This window comes from Lacerta agilis, chromosome 11 (assembly GCF_009819535.1).
Source record: "Lacerta agilis isolate rLacAgi1 chromosome 11, rLacAgi1.pri, whole genome shotgun sequence".
Lineage (NCBI taxonomy): Eukaryota > Metazoa > Chordata > Lepidosauria > Squamata > Lacertidae > Lacerta > Lacerta agilis.
In genome coordinates, this window is record NC_046322.1 from 16,532,499 (window position 1) to 16,552,931 (window position 20,433).

At 41.2% G+C, this 20,433-nt stretch overlaps 1 protein-coding gene across 1 annotated transcript in view; it reads right to left on the minus strand.

Annotated features, from left to right (window-relative positions):
• RANBP3L (RAN binding protein 3 like) overlaps window positions 1–20,433 on the minus strand; it is a 39,417-nt gene that overhangs the window by 17,978 nt on the left and 1,006 nt on the right. Inside the window, exons 2-10 of the mRNA XM_033164484.1 lie at window positions 6,838–6,893; window positions 6,536–6,572; window positions 4,933–5,010; window positions 4,325–4,399; window positions 4,037–4,108; window positions 2,739–2,875; window positions 2,004–2,086; window positions 681–765; window positions 12–108 (exon numbers count right to left, since the gene is read on the minus strand). Coding sequence (XP_033020375.1) covers window positions 12–108; window positions 681–765; window positions 2,004–2,086; window positions 2,739–2,875; window positions 4,037–4,108; window positions 4,325–4,399; window positions 4,933–5,010; window positions 6,536–6,572; window positions 6,838–6,893 — 720 coding nt within the window. The remainder of the gene's footprint in view (window positions 1–11; window positions 109–680; window positions 766–2,003; window positions 2,087–2,738; window positions 2,876–4,036; window positions 4,109–4,324; window positions 4,400–4,932; window positions 5,011–6,535; window positions 6,573–6,837; window positions 6,894–20,433) is intronic.

The following is a 20,433-nucleotide window of genomic DNA, read 5'->3' on the forward strand; positions in this document are numbered from 1 at the left end:
AGATCACCTACCTGTCTGTGGACACCTGGTATGAAAACCTATAGGAGACGTGGGTTTTTTCCCATTGTTGTCACTTCCAGAATGCAGCTCTGGGGATTTCACTGGCCTCTAGGAAAATTGCAGGAAGGCAAGTGACAAAATCAGAACTACAACTGGGAGCATGTCAGACGCTGATATTTTTCTTATTTTAAAAAATTAAAAAATGAATGGCATTGCAAAATTTGCAATGAGACGAGGAGCAGGTTATACTTGTATGACAGTATCCCGATTTTAATAAAGCAGGTTAATGTCCAATGTTTACAAACACCCTGTAGTAAAATATTCCAGGAATATTTTAGTAGTAAAATAATCCAGCAGATAATTCTCTTCCACAAGAAGACTTGGTATACATTAGATTCTGGACTAGGTAAATTGAATTGGGTATCATTTTACTCTGATTTTAAAGCGTGATTTGTTCACTGTACTAAACCAAGCATTATATCAATCTTTGCACAGAACATGAATAGTATCCTTCCTTAACTAGAATTATGAGAGCTTTTTGAACTGTTCTAAATTAAGGGATATCTATGGTAAAGTCAGAACTTATAAATTACTATATTGGAACGTTGGATACAGACTCATCTGTGTCATTTTACATGGTTTCCCCTCCCCAGAATGAGACAAAAATCTTTAAAACATACCAAAACTCTTTCTACTATATTTTCTCCAAACACAAAGTCAGAATGTCTACTGGTTGAGAAAGTTGTGCCTTCAGGTAGTTGGTTGCTTTAAAAGGAAAAAAGAAAAAAGAAAGAGTCAGGGGAGAAGAAACCTAATCAACTTTTGGAAAAAGAAAATACAAGTAAATCTGATTCACAGATTCTGTGTTTGTTTTCCTGGAGTCCTGCAAAAAAAGCCTAGTGTCAACAATTATTATTTATTTTCTGAATTGCTTATGATGGGGCATCCATTTATTGAATGCGATAAAAGCAGATGGAAAACAATTGCATATATAAAAGCCATTAAAACATTTGCCCAATATACAAAACAATTTAAAAATAAGGAAAGAATAGTATATAAAACATTTTTTTAAAACCAACAGGTCTGTTTATAAAATCAATTTCAATTATAATACGAATATCAATAGAAGTATCAAATCCAATACAAATGCAGACTACTTTGAGTAGACCGTGTTGAAACCATTTGGATTTTATAGGACACCTCTTTAGGGCAATAGCTAGAGTGGCCAGGTTGCAAAGCCAGATATTCCAAAGCCAGAGAAACGATAACTGGGCTGTTCAGAAGAGATCCCTCCATAGACTGATAGCCTCTGAGGTCCTCTAGTCCAATCCCCTTCCTCAGCACAGGACTCTGGCAACTAGAGTTTCCCTGACAGATGGACATTCAGCCTCTGCTTAAATACAGCACAGCACCTTCCAAGACAAACAGTTCTTGCCATTACACAGTTTCATTTTGCAAAAACACAGTTTCTCCTAATGTTCAGTGGAAATCTGCTTCCTTGCTGTTTCCACTCATGAGTTCTAGTCCCGCCATCTGGAGCAAAAGGGAACAAGTCTGCTCTGTCATCTGCAATGACAGCCTTCCAGATAACTGAAGACAATGATCATATCTCCCCTTGATCACCTTTTCTCCAGGCAGAGTTCCATGCATTCAGTCAACACCTAGAAGCCGCATCAGGGCCAGAACCACCAATCTTGCCCCCAAATATTTCTGCTCAGGATGCTCATATGCCACTGCAACGTCAGAAAGGGGAGCCTTCGTGTGTACAGTGCCTGTGGGTTTGGGGTTTCTGATGGTGTGTAGACTTTGCTTTCTGATATTATGTGGGCATATGGGAGTGTGGCAGGAATGTACACAGGCAATCATGGACAGGGCCCATTGGCAATAGGGGGTCTTTATTATTAAAGATACTTAAAAAGAAGAAGAAGAAGTAGGCTACTTGGGTGAATGCTTCATTTCTTCCAGAACCATTCGCCACCCCAAAAATATTGCACTTAGCCTACCTTATTGTTCGAAGGCCTGAAATGTGAAGAGAGGGAAGCGGCCTTTCTGAGTCATCTGCCCACGAACAGGTGTCTCCAGATACCTAAAAACAATTAATTAAACCAGTTTGGCTTTTCTTGTTTTCTGAAAGCATACACTGTCACTCGATATGTCGAGTGGCACCTTCAATTACCCTACCATAGGGGCATTAAAAATAGATGGAATGCTAGCCAGAACAACTTTAAAATGGCATTCACACCAGAACACAAACTGGTCCCCTTATTTTAATGGAACTCAGGAAATACTTGGCGTGGGTTGGTCATCTGCCCCACCCCACCCCACCCCACTGCCAGTTCGAGTGCCTTTAAGAACTGCATCTGCTGCACGAGCCTGTCTATTACGATCTGCCTCAAGGCCAAACTACATGTGGAATCCATCACACGGTTTGCCCATCATTTTTCTTTTGCAAGTGTGGTCCTCAATCTGGATCAGAAACACTGGCAGAAAAAGAAGGAGGAGGACACAACTTGACTCCCTTTTGTGGTCCAGTTTCAGTAAAGGGGCTACGTGAGTATGGTCAGTTCCCACTTCAGATCTTTGCCTTACCAGCATGGCTTCACGTGACTAATGTGTGAGTATTGCAATACTGAACTAGTACTCAGTCCTGGTAAGACATCTGAGAGATAAAAACCCAATTCCATAAGGTATTATGAGCCATGTATGGAACAAGTCTTCCTATGTGTGCTATATTTTACCTCACTGTCTGATTCGTGTTTATCCTCCAGGACATTTTCAATCTCAATCTTCTCTACCGGTTTGCGCAAAGGAACATGCGGAGGTTGTAAAATGGCAGGCCTTAAAACATCCCATTGTACATTTGTTGAAGGAAGACCTTGCAGAATAGAGAGAAACAGGGATTTATTTATTTTTTAAAAAGTTATTTCTTATTGCACACCCTTCTTGCACAAGGGTTTATTGAAGTCACATGAACGAAGGAAAAACTAATCCTTCGTTATGATAGTGATGCCAACTGAACTTCTGTCTTATTTTCACACTAGGAACATTGCAGCTAGGTCATAGAATCGTGAGGCTACGCATATACAATATATTTAAAACACACATCCACTCTGGCAAAGACTCATGGGAACTGCAGTTTGTTAAGAGTTGTAGGAATTGTAGTTCTGTGAAGGGTAAACTACAATCTCCAAGATTATTTGGGGAGAATGTACTTTAAATTGATGGTTTGTGCACAGCAATAATTTGAAGGGTTTTCAGCAGAGTCTGGGTGGACACTTATTAGGGAAGCTCTAGTAGGAGGTTTCCTGATTGGGCATGCAGTTGAACTAGGTGACCTTGAAGTGCCTTCCAACTCTATCCTAAGACTTTCTAGATTTTTGGAGGGAAGGTGGTTAAAAACAAAATTTGCTCTTACATCTGTACACTAGAGCCGAAGCATATTTTGCAAAATTTCAAAATCCCACATGCATGGAAAAACAAATAGGACACAAATGGGGTGCGTGGTATACATGGTAAATTAGGTAAGAGTTATATGATATGCCTGAACAATGGGTTTAAATGAGGTTCATACAACTCTTTCTGCACAATCTACAAGTCCTAGAAACTTTCTTCTATGATCATCCACAAGCTAGAGAGCCAGTGTGGTGTAGTGGTTAAGAGCGGTAGACCCGTAATCTGGTGAACCGGGTTCGTGTCTCCACTCCTCCACATGCAGCTGCTGGGTGACCTTGGGCTAGTCACACTTCTCTGAAGTCTCTCAGCTCCATTCACCTCACAGAGTGTTTGTTGTGGGGGACGAAGGGAAAGGAGAATGTTAGCTGCTTTGAGACTCCTTAGGGTAGTGATAAAGCGGGATATCAAATCCAAACTCTTCTTCTTCTTCTTCTAGGGGGCAGTGTGATATACATGGCAGGATTTCATGTACAATAGTGGCTATTCCATAGTAACGTCCTCTATTTCCTTCACTTCTAGTCCATATAAAGGGGCCTATGTAGTAGCCCCATATAATGGTTCCATTACACTGTAATAACTGTACCTTTTTCTGTTTCTTTCACAGCAGTGTTCTTTTGTAGTAGCGCTGAGGTCATGAATATGTTATTCTTCTTTACTGCAAAACAATGGAAAGTGTTTAGCTAAATTGGCTTTCTTTTTTCCTCTTTCCTCTTTTTGTTTATTTTGTACTGAGTTTTACCAGTGAGTCAAAACTCCCTTAAGCACTGACAAAATAATAATAATAATAATAATAATAATAATAATAATAATAATAATAATAATAATAATATACTGGCCTACTAAATCACTGTTTAGTCATACTTTAATTTACCTGGCTGGGGTGGTGGAAATGTTGGAAGGATGTTAAACGAAGATGATCTTGCTCTTTTGGGGGAAAGCACATTTTCTGGAAACACAAGAAGCAAATCATAATTTCCCCCAAGGGTATTTTACACTTACTGTATAACTTAAGCAAATGTAATTGTGCCAGCATGCAAACACAATTATAGAAGTATGTTTCTTTGATAACAAAACTTGGCGGATATATAGACTAAGGCAGCCTTCCCAAACTTGGTACCTTCCATATGTTTTTGATTCCAACTCACATCAACAGCAGCCAGGATGACCATCCCCAATGATCAGGGATGATGGAAATTTTATCCAAAACATCTGGAGGACACTTGGTTGGGGAAATCTGAACTAAGCATGAGATTATTCTTACAGTTTCTGCCCTACAACCATCCACACCACTGACATCCCACTGCCGTCCATTTTAAGCTATGCTTAACTAAGTCCCTTTGAAATCAGTGGGAATTAAAACGTGCTGTTCAGCATTTAATTCCAATTGGGTGAGTACAAATTTGAAACCAGGTAGAATAAGGGTTTTACTCTCAATGTACAACACAGTACTGGAAAGGGAAATGGGCTAAGAAGTCATACCTCGGTATGACTGGGAGTCGGAAGTTTGAAAAGAAAAAGACGACGATCTTGCACGTTTTCTGGAATAGCCAGTGGAAACTAAAAGGGGGGGAAACACAGTACACATCAGCATGCACCGCAATTCCTTTCAACCTCAGCAATACAACAGCCCAAAGGAATCAAACCCAAGGCTACACAGACTAGGATCTGGGAGACCAAGGTTCAAATCCTCCCTCAGTTCACCGGGTGACCTTGGGCCAGCCATTGCCTCTCAGCCAAAATACCTCATAGGGCTGTTTGGGGGATTAAATGAGAACCATGTATGCGACCTTGAGCTCCTTGGAGAAAAAGGTGGGAAATAAATGCCAAATAAAAGTTTAAAATAAACAATAAAGACTCTACAACCTGGAAAAAAGAGACAAAGCACGTGCTTTTGTAACCCCCCAATAATCTTCAATACAATTTATTATTAAAATAAAAAATATCCTTGCCACTTCCCCCAGGTGGTAAGGACCTATGTGATCAGTCCTCTATGTGGAGAAAGGCAGGGCTGTTGTTGGGATTAAATGACGGGCAGGAAAACTGTTTATGTCACCTTGAGTTGCTTGGGGGAAATGATGGACTATAAACGCAATAGCACATAAATAAATAAATAAATAAATAAATAAGGCTGTCTTGTGATTGTCAGAAGATGGCTGATAAATCAAGGGTTCTCCCTGAACAAGGGTAGATTATCCTAGGGTTACAAGTATATTATATTTGAATAATTAAATTATAATTAAAATCTATTGCGTGTTGAGGAAGTTGTCCAAGAGAGAGCACTCTCTTGTCCATATCCCACTGATGACTAAGATAATCACATGTCCTGGTTTCCAGAGGGCAGAGAACAGCCCTTTGTTTAAAAGGCTGAATAAAACATGTTTTGTATATTCCTATTATATATATATATATATATATATATATATATATATATATATATATAGGAATGCAGATGCTGGATGTGCAGGGACCCTACTTTCAAAAAAAAGTGGGGGGGGGGGATAAGAATGTATGCAGCTGCTTAGTCTCAGGTTTGATGCCATATCAGATTTGGTGCCAAACCAGAAGCAAAACAGGTTTTTATTGGCATGAAAAATCCTGAGGCAGAGGATTGAATCTAGGTGATGTGTTGGTGCCCTGAGTGAGGTGAATACCTATCTGCTAAATAAAAACGATACTATGTACTTTACAACCAATTGGTGTTGGAAGCTTTCTTAACAAAAACAAATGGTTACTTTTTTAAAAAAAAAAAAATATTTTATTTGTAACAAAGTAATAATAATAAAAATTAAAATGTGCAGCCCACCCTCAAGGCCATTATTTATCATAATTATCCAACTTTTCCAAAATTTAATTATTTCTTGAGATGGTTTGACCCCTTTCTCTTTTAACAATACAAATTCCACAAATACTTTCCATATCTCCTCAAAGTCATTTCTCTTCCATATTCCCCTTCTTACTTTGATAGCACACGTTAATTTATCATTCATCGCTATATCCCACACTTCTTTATACCACTCTTCTATTTGGAATCCATCTTGTTTTTCCCATTTCCTAGCTAGGATAATTCTTGCCGCCTGGTTACCTTTTTCAGTCTTGCACACAGGGTCTTCTGCAGGCCTCTGGACAGAAAGAGAGAGTAGTCAGCCCTCAGTTGAGGATTGCCAGATGTCAGTTATTTTAAGAGAGACCCCAAGGAACCCAAGTTTTCCAGGATTCCTGATTGCACATCTGCCCCAAGTGTGCAGAGATGTATCTATGCATGCAGACTCTCTGCTGAATCCACATAGGCCTGCTGCTGTGGTTCTGCGCCTCCCACCTTGCGCCTTGACTCACCCCAGATGTGTTGTCAGGAGAAATGCAAGAAGGGGAGGCTTCCGTTCGTACCTTGCAAGGGCGTTCCTTCTTGAAAACAAATATGGGCTGTGCAATCACGGATCTGCCTTGGGAAAGAAGAAAGACTCCATATTAAACAGTGTGTGAATTCAAATAATGTTTCCTTTTGCACAATATAAATATAACATGTTTTCGTTGATTTGGGATTTCTGAACAGAACTCAGCTATTCTGGGAACGCAATATTTCATCTTTTGAAACTATGCCTTCTTCAAATCCACGCCATCCCCTTTTCTGTTCTCTTTCGGGGATGCAGCTGTACTAGATGAAAAAATGCATTTATTGTCATGTACTTTTACGTACCTATAAACCTAGACAGCATCTTAAAAAGCAAAGACATCACCTTGCTGACAAAGGTCCGCATAGTTAAAGCTATGGTCTTCCCAGTAGTAATGTACGGAAGTGAGAGCTGGACCATCAAGAAGGCTGATCGCCGAAGAATGGATGCTTTTGAATTATGGTGCTGGAGGAGACTCTTGAGAGTCCCATGGACTGCAAGAAGATCAAACCTATCCATTCTCAAAGAAATCAGCCCTGAATGCTCACTAGAAGGACAGATCCTGAAGTTGAGGCTCCAGTACTTTGGCCACCTCATGAGAAGAGAAGACTCCCTAGAAAAGACCCTGATGTTGGGAAAGATGGAGGGCACAAGGAGAAGGGGACGACAGAGGATGAGATGGTTGGACAGTGTTCTCGAAGCTACTAACATGAGTTTGGCCAAACTGTGAGAGGTAGTGAAGGATAGGCGTGCCTGGCATTCTCTGGTCCATGGGGTCACGAAGAGTCGGACACGACTGAACGACTGAACAACAACAACTTTTACGTTTGTACAGTATTCTCTAAAGCAGCTTTGTACCAGATTGGGGAAAATGTGTTTATTGTTGTGTACTTTGATGTTTCTATTCTCCAAAACAGGTTTGGTACATTTACCTAATGACAGGGACAGTTCTGGTAGCAGGAGCAGCTTAGGAGGTGCTCCAGTTGCCCCGTAATCACCTTGTTTCAACATAGAATGTGTGGTCCAATTCAGCCATTTGCCTGACTGGGGCCTCAGAAAGTGGCAGGGAAACAGCACCCAGAAACACCTCTTACAACGACTTGTTCATCTTGAAGGACAAGTTGTGGCTCAGCCTCAAAGAAGGTTCCTTTGCTCCACCTGTGCAACATTAACATACACCCACCCAATCGCTTGGGCGTTTCTATGCCCACCAGTTTCCTTTGCAGTGGAAACCTGCACTTCAGACTAAGTCCATTGTCTCTGGCTTCTCTTTGGGAGTGCGTCCCATGCACACACCCTCTTTTCATCCTCACCCCATGGCATGGATTGCCTGCACAAACCTTCAATTTCCATGTCATACAAAACTATTCTGTTTGAGCATCACCTATAGAACCTTCTGCAGATACCATTTTAGCAGGTGATCCATTCGACACACTATAGCAGGTGTTAGCAAACTTTTTCAGCAGGGGACTGGTCCACTGTCCCTCAGACCTTGTGGGGGGCCGGATTATATTTTGAAGGGAAAAAAATGAATGAATTTCTATGCCCCACAAATAACCCAGAGATGCATTTTAAATAAAAGCACACATTCTACTCATGTAAAAAACACCAGGCAGGCCCCACAAATAACCCAGAGATGCATTTTAAATAAAAGGACACATTCTACTCATGTAAAAACACGCTGATTCCCGGACCGTCTGTGGGCCGGATTGAGAAGGCGATTGGGCCAGATCCAGCCCCCAGGCCTTAGTTTGCCTACCCATGCACTATAGGAATTGGGCCTTTAGTGTCCTGATGCCTACCATGTGAAATTCTCTCCTGTTAAATATTAGACAGGTGCTGTCCCTTTCCCAGTCTGCATCTGTATTGGAACTATTTCCAGATGTTTTTAGGTGTGTCAATTAATGTTTTTGCAGCCCTGGGCCCCTATGGGAGGAAGGGCAGAATATGAATTTAATTAATAATGATGATGACAGTAAGTGTTGTTCTCAAATCAAAAGCAAGCAATTTTAGGTGCTTCTCTTCATCTTCCTAAAAGTAACTTAATGGACGTAACCGCAGGGTTAAAACTGAGCAAGGATGCAATTATGGCCCATATACCCATCTTTAAACAAACCGCAGTTTGGTTATATATGCAACTCTATTTAAAGAAAAGGAATAATGAGCTACCGGTATTTCTCCTGAGCTGTTAATAATTACAGCTCGGACAAATTGCACAGAGGCAGACTTCTGCATGTGGAGGTTATTGATAACTTAACCGCATGTTTAAAAAAACAGAGATAGATTTGACTGTACCCCACAAAGGTATAATTTGTGAAGCCACCCCACAAGCTTGTATAATTTATATGAGCATTGCTCAAGTGAAACTTATTAAAATATTCATCAATTCACCACATAGACAGTTAAGAAACTTTATACAGAGCTTGGCTTAGCTAGTATAACCATTTGATGTTGGAACATTCTGAAATAGTTGCCAAATGCAGATTGGACACTTCCTTTCCAGGCTGTTTAAAAATATTTGTAAGATATATTTAATCTTTCAGTGTACAGTATATTTGTGCATATATGAATAGTCTCCCGAGTATCTGGGATCCTCCTTACAAATCCTATGCAATCTAATATATTCTGTTCTCATAAAACCAGCTGCAAAATTGTGTAATGGGTTGTTAATTATAGCATGCCATATGAAATAATATTATAGCCCAATGGGGAAGTGACTGTGCACAGCACTGCAGGAAAGCAATAAACCAGCCACTGGGTATTTGCCTATGCATGCTTTACTGTGCGTAGCATTCAGACATCCCATTTCATCTGATGGTAATAATAATAATTTTAATAATAATTTATTATTTATACTCTGCCCATCTGGCTGGGTTTCCCCAGCCACTCTGGATGGCTCTCAACAGAATATTAAAGACACTATAAAACATCTAACATTACAAACTTCCCTAAACAGCGCTGCCTTCAGATGTCTTCTAAAAGTCAAATAGTTGTTTATTTCCCTTGACATCTGGTGGGAGGGCGTTCCACAGGGCGGGTGCCACTACTGAGAAGGCCCTCTGCCTGGTTCCAAGTAACCTCACTTCTTGCAGTGAGGGAACCGCCAGAAGGCCCTCAGTGCTGAACGATGAGGGTGGAGATGCTCCTTCAGGTATGCTGGGCTGAGGCCGTTTAGGGCTTTAAAGGTCAGCACCAACACTTTGAATTGTGCTCAGAAATGTACTGGGAGCCGATGTAGGACTTTCGGAACCGGTGTTATATGGTCTCGGCGGCCGCTCCCAGTCACCAATCTAGCTGCCGCATTCTGGATTAGTTGTAGTGTCCGGGTCACCTTCAAAGGTAGCCCCACGTAGAGGCAGGAACAGTGTGTCAAGTGCATGGCAAGGATGTTGAACTAGCTGGGCCTTTGGCCTGATCCAGGGAGGCTCACCTTATGGTCTTAAAAATGCCTTTGTTTTTGTTAATATCAATATGTAGAAAAATCATCGTAATGTACAAGGCAGTCTCCTCGGAAGGGAGCTTTCATTCTCATCTGCTCTTCCAATGATAAGTGCTCCTGTGGTGATCTAATGGGGGGCAACCGGTATATAAGGCAGTCTGCATGTATACACACATTCTCAGATACTGTCTGGTCTCAGCCTGATTAAGGGAATAATCTTCAATTTGTCAACCCATATAGTTTTAAAGATCCCGCAGCAGGATGTACCGGGTAGGTGCTTCAGGGTGAAACCTGAAGTATGACCCTTAAACCCAAATGTCTGTGACATGAGTCCTTTTTATGTTCTCCATAGCAACTTGCATTCTAACATCCAAACCACCTTGACCTGGAGTAAAATATAATCTTTTTTAAAAAAATTAGTTGACATAAGTAGCTGAAGACGGTTAGAAATGGGTGTATCTGTCCATTTCAGTTTATCCTTTTTCCAATCTTAAGTTCCGTTCTCCACATTTCCACATCACTTTGCATTTTTTGAAAAAAATCACAAAAATCCACATGCATTTTAGTGTGAATTTCTCCTAATATACATACAATTTTTTTTGCAAAGCAAAACATGTAGAAAATACTAATGTATTTTCAACAATAGGTGCAGTTTTATGCACACCTTGCTCTGTGCGCCTATGCATTTTTAGATACATTACCTGGTTGCTTTGCAAAACTTCAGAGAGGAATAAGTTCTGAAGAGTTTGTGTACAGTGGTACCTCAGGTTACATACGCTTCAGGTTACATACGCTTCAGGTTACATACTCCGCTAACCCAGAAATAACGCTTCAGGTTAAGAACTTTGCTTCAGGATAAGAACCGAAATTGTGCTCTGGCGGCGCAGCAGCAGTGGGAGGTCCCATTAGTTAAAGTGGTGCTTCAGGTTAAGAACGGACCTCCAGAAAGAATTAAGTTCTTAACCTGAGGTACCACTGTATTATTTCGCAAAGTGTGACTTAGGCATGCTCTCCTTCAAATGCAACCTGAATCAAATTTCTCTACTGTGTCTACTTAGGCCAGAGCAGTTCTGGTGCTGCTCAAACTCAGCAGAGGGCAGTAGTGTCCAGCCCATTGCAGAAGCATAACAATTTTCTCAGCTTTGACTGCAACCTTAAAACTAGAATGGGGAAGCTGCGGGGAACCTCCAGCTGCTGTTGGATTCCAACTCCAGTTTCCTTCAACCAGCATGGAATGATATTCAGGGATGATGGGAGTTGGAGTCTGACAACATCTTGAGGTCTGCAGGCCCCCTATGCTTACCTTCAAGGCTTACTAGCCTCATCATTCAGAGTTTTCTTTTAACAATTCTATCATCTTTCCCATAGGTCTCTTCCTCCTGCTTTCTTTAGTTCAAGCATTAGATGGGACCACCCATTTTTATCATGGAAAAGCAGAAATGTTTTAGCCTTGTGACTTTAAAACATATTGCACCAACAAAAAATCAAAACAAAACAAAATAAAGGGAAGAAAAAAAGGATTTGGGAAACCAAATAACACGATTCACTTTGGACAACCATGAGAGAATGACTGTTTACTAAAAGCTGGAAGGCCGTAGGAAGCTGGCAAGGATAAGAAATGTTCTGTGCCAGAATTAGGATCAGGGGAAAACAAACTGTTGCAATAGCTGAAAGCTCAGATCTGGGAGGAACTGAGGGAGTGTTTCTGAGTGGCTGCATTTCTGACTGGCAGAAAAATCAGGAGACTAGGGTATCATAGTATGTTATAAACAGTAAAGGACTTATTCTAGTCGGGGTGGGTGGGAGGAAAAACATATGTGTAGGGTAGCCACTTATACATTGCTTCCAAAAGAAAATGTATTATCAAAACAGACGGCACATTAAATTTTCATATGCTGACATATTGGTGCAAATATAGAAACAGGGACCCTCCAGACCACTGGAGTATTGTTGGTGCATTCTGCAACAAATTCTTCACACAATGCATTAGTACATTAGTGGTGGATTTATTCTGCTTTATTTCCCCCCCTCTGCTGTGATACATCCCCAATGCCACCTCATTATCGCTGCCTATAGCAGAACAAAAGTGGAACAAAAGTGAAACAAAAGATTTATGGTATAAAAAGTGGCAGGGTCTCAGCAGGAAGCTATGGGATATGCGCCAGCTGGAAATGAAGCAGTGTGTCCATCCCAAAATTTCTGCAGGTGCAAAGTATATTGAAAGCAGTATTTGGTATGCCCACCCCATTAGCATCATGCACGATAACAATGGCATCTGGTCCATGATTACTCTAATTTAGATAGAAATACAAAACATCTCACCACGGTGTGAACAATTGAAACATGGCAGCAAACTGTTAGTTGTTTAGAGTATTATTATTGTATATATATTTTGCAACCCCAGGTGCCAAATTAAGTTGGCTGGCTTTGGGTACTGTGCACCTTTACCGGAAACAAGACTACCGTTTGCTGCTCCACCCCAGACAGCAAAACAGTCTTGGGCCAAGCCAGGAAACATACAGGCACAAACCTGCCAGCCCATTTTATATTATAGTTAAAGCCCACATTTGCGAGATCACAGAAGTACAGAAGTATCAAGGTTATATAGGGTTGCACATAGCCGGGAATTGGCCTTTGGAAGCAGGATCCAGAGGAAATTGATGGTATGTCCAGGAAAAATAAGCGTGTTTTGTTTTTGTTTTTTGAGATTTTGCAATTTGAAAAACAACAACAACTTTGGCAACAACTTTGCAAAAAAAAACCAAAAAACAACTCAACAACTTTTGTGTCCGGATTTTCACTTTTTGAAATATGGCAACCCTAAAATAATTTTATCATTTGTACCCCGTAAAAAAAACAAAGCAAACTCAGTCTTGGGCCAACATAGCATGTAAGGAGATGACCCCAGAGGACCAAAACAGTGAGGCAAGTCCAATGCATCTATATCTATATCTATATGCACTGTGTTGCCAACTGATTCTGCCATGCAAATATTCACACAAACACACACACACACCACATGGTTGTTTTCCTCTCCATTGGGCTTGCTTCTGTTTTCCGAACTTCGCTGACAGGGACACAGGAAGCTGATTTTTAAGGAGTCAGATTATTGGTCCATCTAGTTCGCTATTGTTTATACCAGGGGTAGCTAATCTGCTGCCCTCCAGATGTCATTGAACCACAATCCCTATCATCCCTAACCATTGGCCATACTGGCTGGGGGTGATGGGAACTGTAGTCCATCCATATCCGGAGGACACCATGTTGGTGTCTACACTGGCTGGAGGTGGCTCTCCAGCGTTTCAGACATAGGTCTCTCCCAGCCATACCTGGAAATGCCCAGGATTGAAATTAGGACCTTCTGCATTCAGAGCAAATGCTCTACCACTGAGCTTCTACAGAAAGCATGGCCTTGATATACATTTGGAGTGAATCTTTGTTCCAGAATGAGAAGTGCTCATGTGCATGGGGAGAAGAAAAGTGCTTTAGTGATGGCTGCAGAATGAAACTATGGTGGGACAGATGGGAGCAAATAGAGAGGACTGTTCTCCTTCTAACCGTGCCAGCTCACTTGGCAGCCATCTGATACTATCAGCCAGCTTTAAGGGAGGCAGAAGACACACATGGCCTGAACTCTTCTGTTGACAAAAGCAGAAGTCGTCCACAAACAGGCACAGTCGCTCACAGAGGCACTCCGCCCAACGAGGACCCATAGAGAGCAAAACACAGTGAATGAGGCAAAGGAAAGGGGTGGAGTAAGATACAGGGGCTGCTCCTCCTAGTCCTCCTCCTCCTCCTGAACAACAGCAGGACGCACACTCTCGGCAGGCTGGTTTCAAAACTGGTTGAGACTGGATTGCTCCAGCCCTGAGCAGCTCAGCTACTTTGAGTACAGGAGGCTGCTGGAAAAGTCACTGCAGAAGCCTGCCAAATGGGCTGCCTCTGGCTGGTGGGACTGGAATAACCCACCCCTTTCTGCCAAAAGAAGACCGGACCTCGTAAATAATGCCAGCCTTGTAAACAATCCTGGCAGAACAGGGCTCTTGTCCCGTTCCCCCGTCTTCATTTACATAAATATATTGTATGCACCCTGGCCTGCAGCAAACACATTTTCTTTGGTTGCAGCTTTCCCCAACCAGGTGCCCTCAAATTGTTTAAAACTACAATACCCATCAGGGCCACTAAGGTTGGGGAAGGCTGCTTTAGCCAGAGAATAAAGAGGAGTGCAATTTACACCTGTGCTGCTCAGACTCTCTCTCTCTCTTTGCATTCCTATTCTCCAAAAAACAAAGATCGTTTTCGTAGTACTTTGGGCATGGCACTCCCAGTCCAAGAGTAGCTCATCAAGAAATCTGCATGCCTTTTTATTTTATGAAGTGTTTGGAAGACATGGCTGTGTAGAGTTGTTTTAGTATGCTTTTTTGGGGCATGAGCTGTTTTATCTTGGTTTTATATTAATTTTACTAGTGATTTGTCAGCCCGGTTTATACATAGCACTAAGCCAGAGTTTCCCAGTCTTGGGTCTCCAGCTGATTTTGGACTACAGTTCCCATCATCCCTGACCACTGGACCTACTAGATACGGATGATGGGAGTTGTAGTCTAAAAAACAACAACAAGCGGATACCCAAGTTTAGGAACCCTTTGCTAAACCCAACTTCCACCAGCCTTAACCAATATGGCTAATGGTCAAGGATGGTTGGAGTTGTGGTCAAGCAACACCTGGAGGAGCACAGGCTCCACACCCCTGGTGTAAGCTATTCCTCCACTTGTACTCAACCTCTACATTTGTAAACATTACAAAATTCTAATAAGTCTCCAGTGACCTCCTTCCACAGGAACCAACCTCAGGATAAGTGCTGTATGACCCTGAAACTATTCAGTATTTGGTGATAGGGAGGGGATGGAATTTGGTTCACCTTGCATTTAAAGGTGATTGCACTAAAGTTGCACTTTCTAAAACAGTAAGCAAATTGAGACACAGCCATACTTCACAAGTCACACTTTTACGAATTTTGCAATACAGTTCTGCAACTAAGAATTGCATACCAAAAAGCATGTATTGGAGTGGTGTGCATATTAATGCATATATTAGTAAAAAAAAAAGTGCAAAAATGCATTTATATTAGGGGAAGTTGTTTGCAAAATGTAGATATTTGTTAAAACTAAATACAAAAGAAAACCTTATTGCGAGGAACTTGCATTACAATGCTGATGAATTTCCATAATATTTTTTTTTTTTAAATCAACCACAGAAATTTCTGCAAAAAATATGTGGAACTGAATTCACGATTGGGGAAATGAGAAACCGAAAGAACAGAAAATTGAACAGCCCTCCTTGTAGAAGTGGGCTGAGTGTCACAATATGTTACATATTGAGAGCTGTGGTTGCTCACAGCTAAACTGCTTTCTTTGGCATCTCTTGTGGTGACCGCGGTGTGCGTTCCAGCTGTTAGTAAGAACAGTGCCGGAGTTCAAGCATGTGAAGGGTTTGTTAAACTGAAGCAGCTGATCATGAATTTGGTCCGGTTCACAAGAATATTGGGCTGAAGACCCTAGCATGGAAACAACCATGGTGAGGGAGCGGTGCTGAAATGATACAGCGGCCAAGGTGGTACGAGGCCCCCTCAGCTACAGTTTTCAATAAAGTTGCATGGGCCATGGATTTAGTGGGTTTCATTTAGTGTTCCCTACCTATCTCCCCCTATAACTCAAGCACTGTAATGGAGAGCTGAAAGCAGATTAAAGAAGAATGGATAAGAAGTCCCCACTAGACCTTGGAGCCCTAAGATCAGAGGTGAACTAAACACTGATTTAAAATTTCCTTTAGCCTATATACTTGTGCTCATCTTTTGTTGAACAGTCCCCAGTTCCCACTTCTGGAAGCCAGGTAGATTAGCCATACTTTACAGAGAGAAAAAAAATCCTCTATTTGAAAGGATCTTGGGTCCATTCTAGAGATAAAAAGCCATAAGAAGGGAGAGTAAGTTGCCTATCAACATTTAACACCTGGAGAGCAAGCAGACAGCCCACCTGAACTAGTAATAGTGATGATGATGATGATGATGATAACAATAATTTATTTCTACCTCGCCCATCTGGCTGGGTTTCCCCAGCCACTCTGGGCACCTTCCATCAGAAGGTTAAAAATACATTAAACTAGGATGAGATACTGCTATTTTAATTACAGAAATTATTTCTAAAGCTGCACCTAAACATCCATATTAGCACATATCTAATGCAGATCTGTCTCCCTTTTTTGGCAATGAATTGCCTCTTTTATTATGGTAAGAAAGGGGCCACCTCAATGCTATCCAGGCAGAATCTTACCATTCCACTTGCACAATTGAACTTCTCCCCTCTTTCCTCTCTGTGGCCACCCCAGGCCCTCCCCAGATCTGCTCCAGATGGTTGAGGGAATCTCTAGAGCACATTTAGGGGCACACAGGGAGTGGAGAGGGGGAGAATGGTGTGCAAGCAGAAATCCTTGCATTGACAAAACTTTCTCATTAGAACTACACTGGATTCCACCCAATGTCTTTTGTTTGGTAACCAGCACAAGAGGCTGAAAACTTGCAAATGGCATGTTCTACTCTGCCTCCACTCCTAAGCTATCAGGTTCCTTTCTGGTTCTGTCCCAGACCAACCAGGTTCTTCCAGCCTCTACCCAGAACCTACCAAATCTTGCCTTGGCTCCAGTGTTCCACCTATCCCAGCCTTATCCACTGGGTTTCCCCAAAGGACCAGTATTTTGAGGGGGGAGGGATGGAAATCATTCAGCCCAATGACCGACACAGGCTTCCTACCAGCTTCACAGATGAAATAACAGACACATGCATCAGCAAAACAAATGCTGATTCAGCCATCAGTTTTGCCAATTCACTCACTTCGGAGAGGTAGCTTTTGGATATCACAGCTGCCAACCAATTGACACCATCCATAGCTGACTTCTGATGCAAATATGCAGAACTGGCATTATCAGAGCTTGACCTTACCTTTCACCTGCCATGTGATAAAAACCTAGCATCTCCCCCCCCCATCCATAAACACATTTACTTGGAAGTAAGCCACACACTTCAATAGAGCTTGCTTCTGAGTACATGGTGCATAGGACCATCAGAGAAGTACATTGTTTTCTTTCATCTCCTTCATGAAGCTCTGGTGTATGGCTGTCAGCAAAAATAGATTGCTTTCTAGGCACATGTCCCGGTGGTTTTCCACTTGCCCAACTCCTTTCCAAGGGGAAACTTGCTCTTTGGCAATAGATCGGAACAAATGGCAATCTAAGGGAAACTGGAATTGCCTTTTGCTCAAACTGAGCGCTAAAGAGCAGTTTCCCCCCAGGGAAAGCAGGGGAAGTGTAGATAAGCCCGTATTTGGAATTCTGTTCAATGCATGCTACTTTTTTTGGTCTAATAGTGGTGCCTTTTTTTCTTTCTCTTTTTAAATTAAAGATAGTGGTAAGAAATAACACTAAACTTTTCAACATTGCAGTTTTGAAACTAAGCTGGTTGCAGTGTGTTCTTCGCCTGCTTTGATGATTGAATTTTTAATATATTTCACCTTATTGTTCTTCTGCTGCTGCTGAGTTTATTTATTTTTTTCTATTAATTTATGGGCTTATGATTTTATGTATGCTGCCACTGCCATCAAATGGTAAGGTATATATGTATAAAATAAATACAGAGCTATTCATTAATTTCCAGTCTAAACTTGAAATACTCTCATAAATTGGTTACAATTTATAGCCATCTTGGTTCCGTTCCCATTCAACTTGTAGAGAAACTCCCCCCTTTTAAAAAAGAGTTCTGATTCCTTTTATATTTAGCAGGTATTCAGTGACTTTAGCACATTAGCTGCTGGTAGTTTGTGAAAAAAGTATATGTTTAGCTTGTTTTACCGACACCTACATTGTTGCCAAGAATCTCACTAAAGCCTTTGAGCTGAAAGCAAGACTTGCCTAAACCTGTAGCGACATAGACAATAGGGTTTATTTTAGAGATGGTAATTAAACTTATCGCAAGGTAAAGACTATTATTACTTCTCATTCATGTGCGACTACACTATTGATTACATCATATATTGTAACCTCATATTGTAAGGGACATTTAGGGTTGCTAGACCAAAACATCAAAAAATATGGAACGATTAGAGTACAATGCAACTGAAATAAAGGACATTTATTGGGTTCGGAAGCTTGGTGCTGCTTTGAAATAGACTTCTTCAACCTGGGGTACCCTAGATGTTGTGGCACTACAACTCCCATCATCCCTGGCTATCATATCCAAAAGTTAGGGATGATGGCAGTTGTAGTCCAACAACATTTGGGGAAGGCCAAGGTTGAAGAGCTGTGCTCTAGAGCAACTGTGACATTATTTTTAAAGCATACTTTAAAAAAAAATTGATGCTAAAGAATTTAGATCCTTCAGCATGAAAACCGCAATAGTTAATTTAGAAAGAGATAGGCTGCAATATAAGATGAAATTTGCAGTATATTCGCACTTGGCAGGCAATGAACACTGTCAACTGAAATGCTTAATGAAGTGTTTGGGGAACAGGTCGTCTTCTAACGATTGGAGATATTTTTGGATGCTGCATCAGAACACCATCATTTAATCAGAGGCGCTCTGACAGCACAAATTGGGCCACTAGATCGCAGAGTTCATGCCAGACATGAAACACGGAAGACTCTGACATCTACAGGATCACTAGGACTTTAAGTTTGACCTTGCATTGCAGCTTATTGTGTCATGCTGAGAGATCTCAAATATATACTATAACGAGGTACCATAATTCTAGAAAAAGTTGGCACCATGCAATTGGTCCCAAGCGTCATCAAACAATTACAGAGCCAAAATATTCTATCATTGCACAAATCACAGAGCTTCATAGCCAAGAGAAATTTAAAGCTTGGTGTCTCTGTGTCTAGTATGAGACCCTACCTTCTGCACTATACTGATTTTCATCTTAGTGCAACTGGGCTATTTTTCCTTATCTGTGAACCCCATTGGGTATCTTTGGGCTAATCGCCATCTCTCTGCCTAAACTACCTCACAGGGTTGTTGTGGATATCTAACCTATGCTGTTCTAAACACCTTGGAAGAGAAGGAAAAAAACATACTGTATTTAGCAGTGCAATCATAAATGGGCACATGTGCTGCAAAATATCTAGGGCATTTAATAGAAGTTGGTGCTTGGCAATGATGAATGAATGGCAGTCTGAATAGAACAGATTGACATTTGAAGAGGCAGATGAATCTTCTGAGCAAATGTCAATTTCCCTGACATAGCAGAATGGATGGAGGGGTTCATAGAAAATGGGCAATGCCAATCCATAAGGTGTTTAAACAAAGAAGAGCTGAAGAAGAAAAAGAGTACCGTATATCTGTCTTCTTTGAATTTCCAGTGTTAAGCACTTTCCGCATAGATAACTGTATTTCTGGCTGCTAAAAACAGACTCTACTAATCTCATTATCCTAATTAGAAGAGAATCAGAAGAATGTCAAGTTTCAATTTTTAAGGCATCTAGTTCTCGTTGTTGTTGAAAAGGTTGCAATCATGCAGGTGGTGACTCAAAACCATAAACCCATTGGCACTTCAGAGGTTCCCAACGGTTCCATTTTATTCCTTGTCCACTGATCAAGTTTTTTTTATTATTTAAAAAAAAAAAACACTTTCACTGGGGGAAAAAATACAAGAAGCAACACAAATCATGCAAATGCATGTGTAGTTTATTCAAGAACCAAAGAGGTGCAGCAGGTGGAGATGAGCTGGAAAGTGAAAGGTCAAGCTTCAAAACTCCACTCAGGCAAAAAAACTGATTGAGTAGCCTTGGGCAAGTCATAATACGCAAACCATGATCTTTAGAGTATTCCCATTGCACCAGATCATGCTGCTTTAGATGCCTGTGGCTTGTGGCAACTTATTACCGGTCCATCTAGCACAGTATTATTCGTATTGACCGACAGTAGAGTTCAAGGGTTTCAGAAGTTTTCCCTAGCCCTTCCTGAAGATGCCGGCAATCGAAACTGGGTACTTCTGTGTGCACAGTTTGTGCTCAGTTACTGAAATACAGCCTTTTCAGTGGAAAGATGATTGATATAATTTATAGATAAACAAAGCAAGCTATCTCTCAAAGTAACTTGAGGACTCA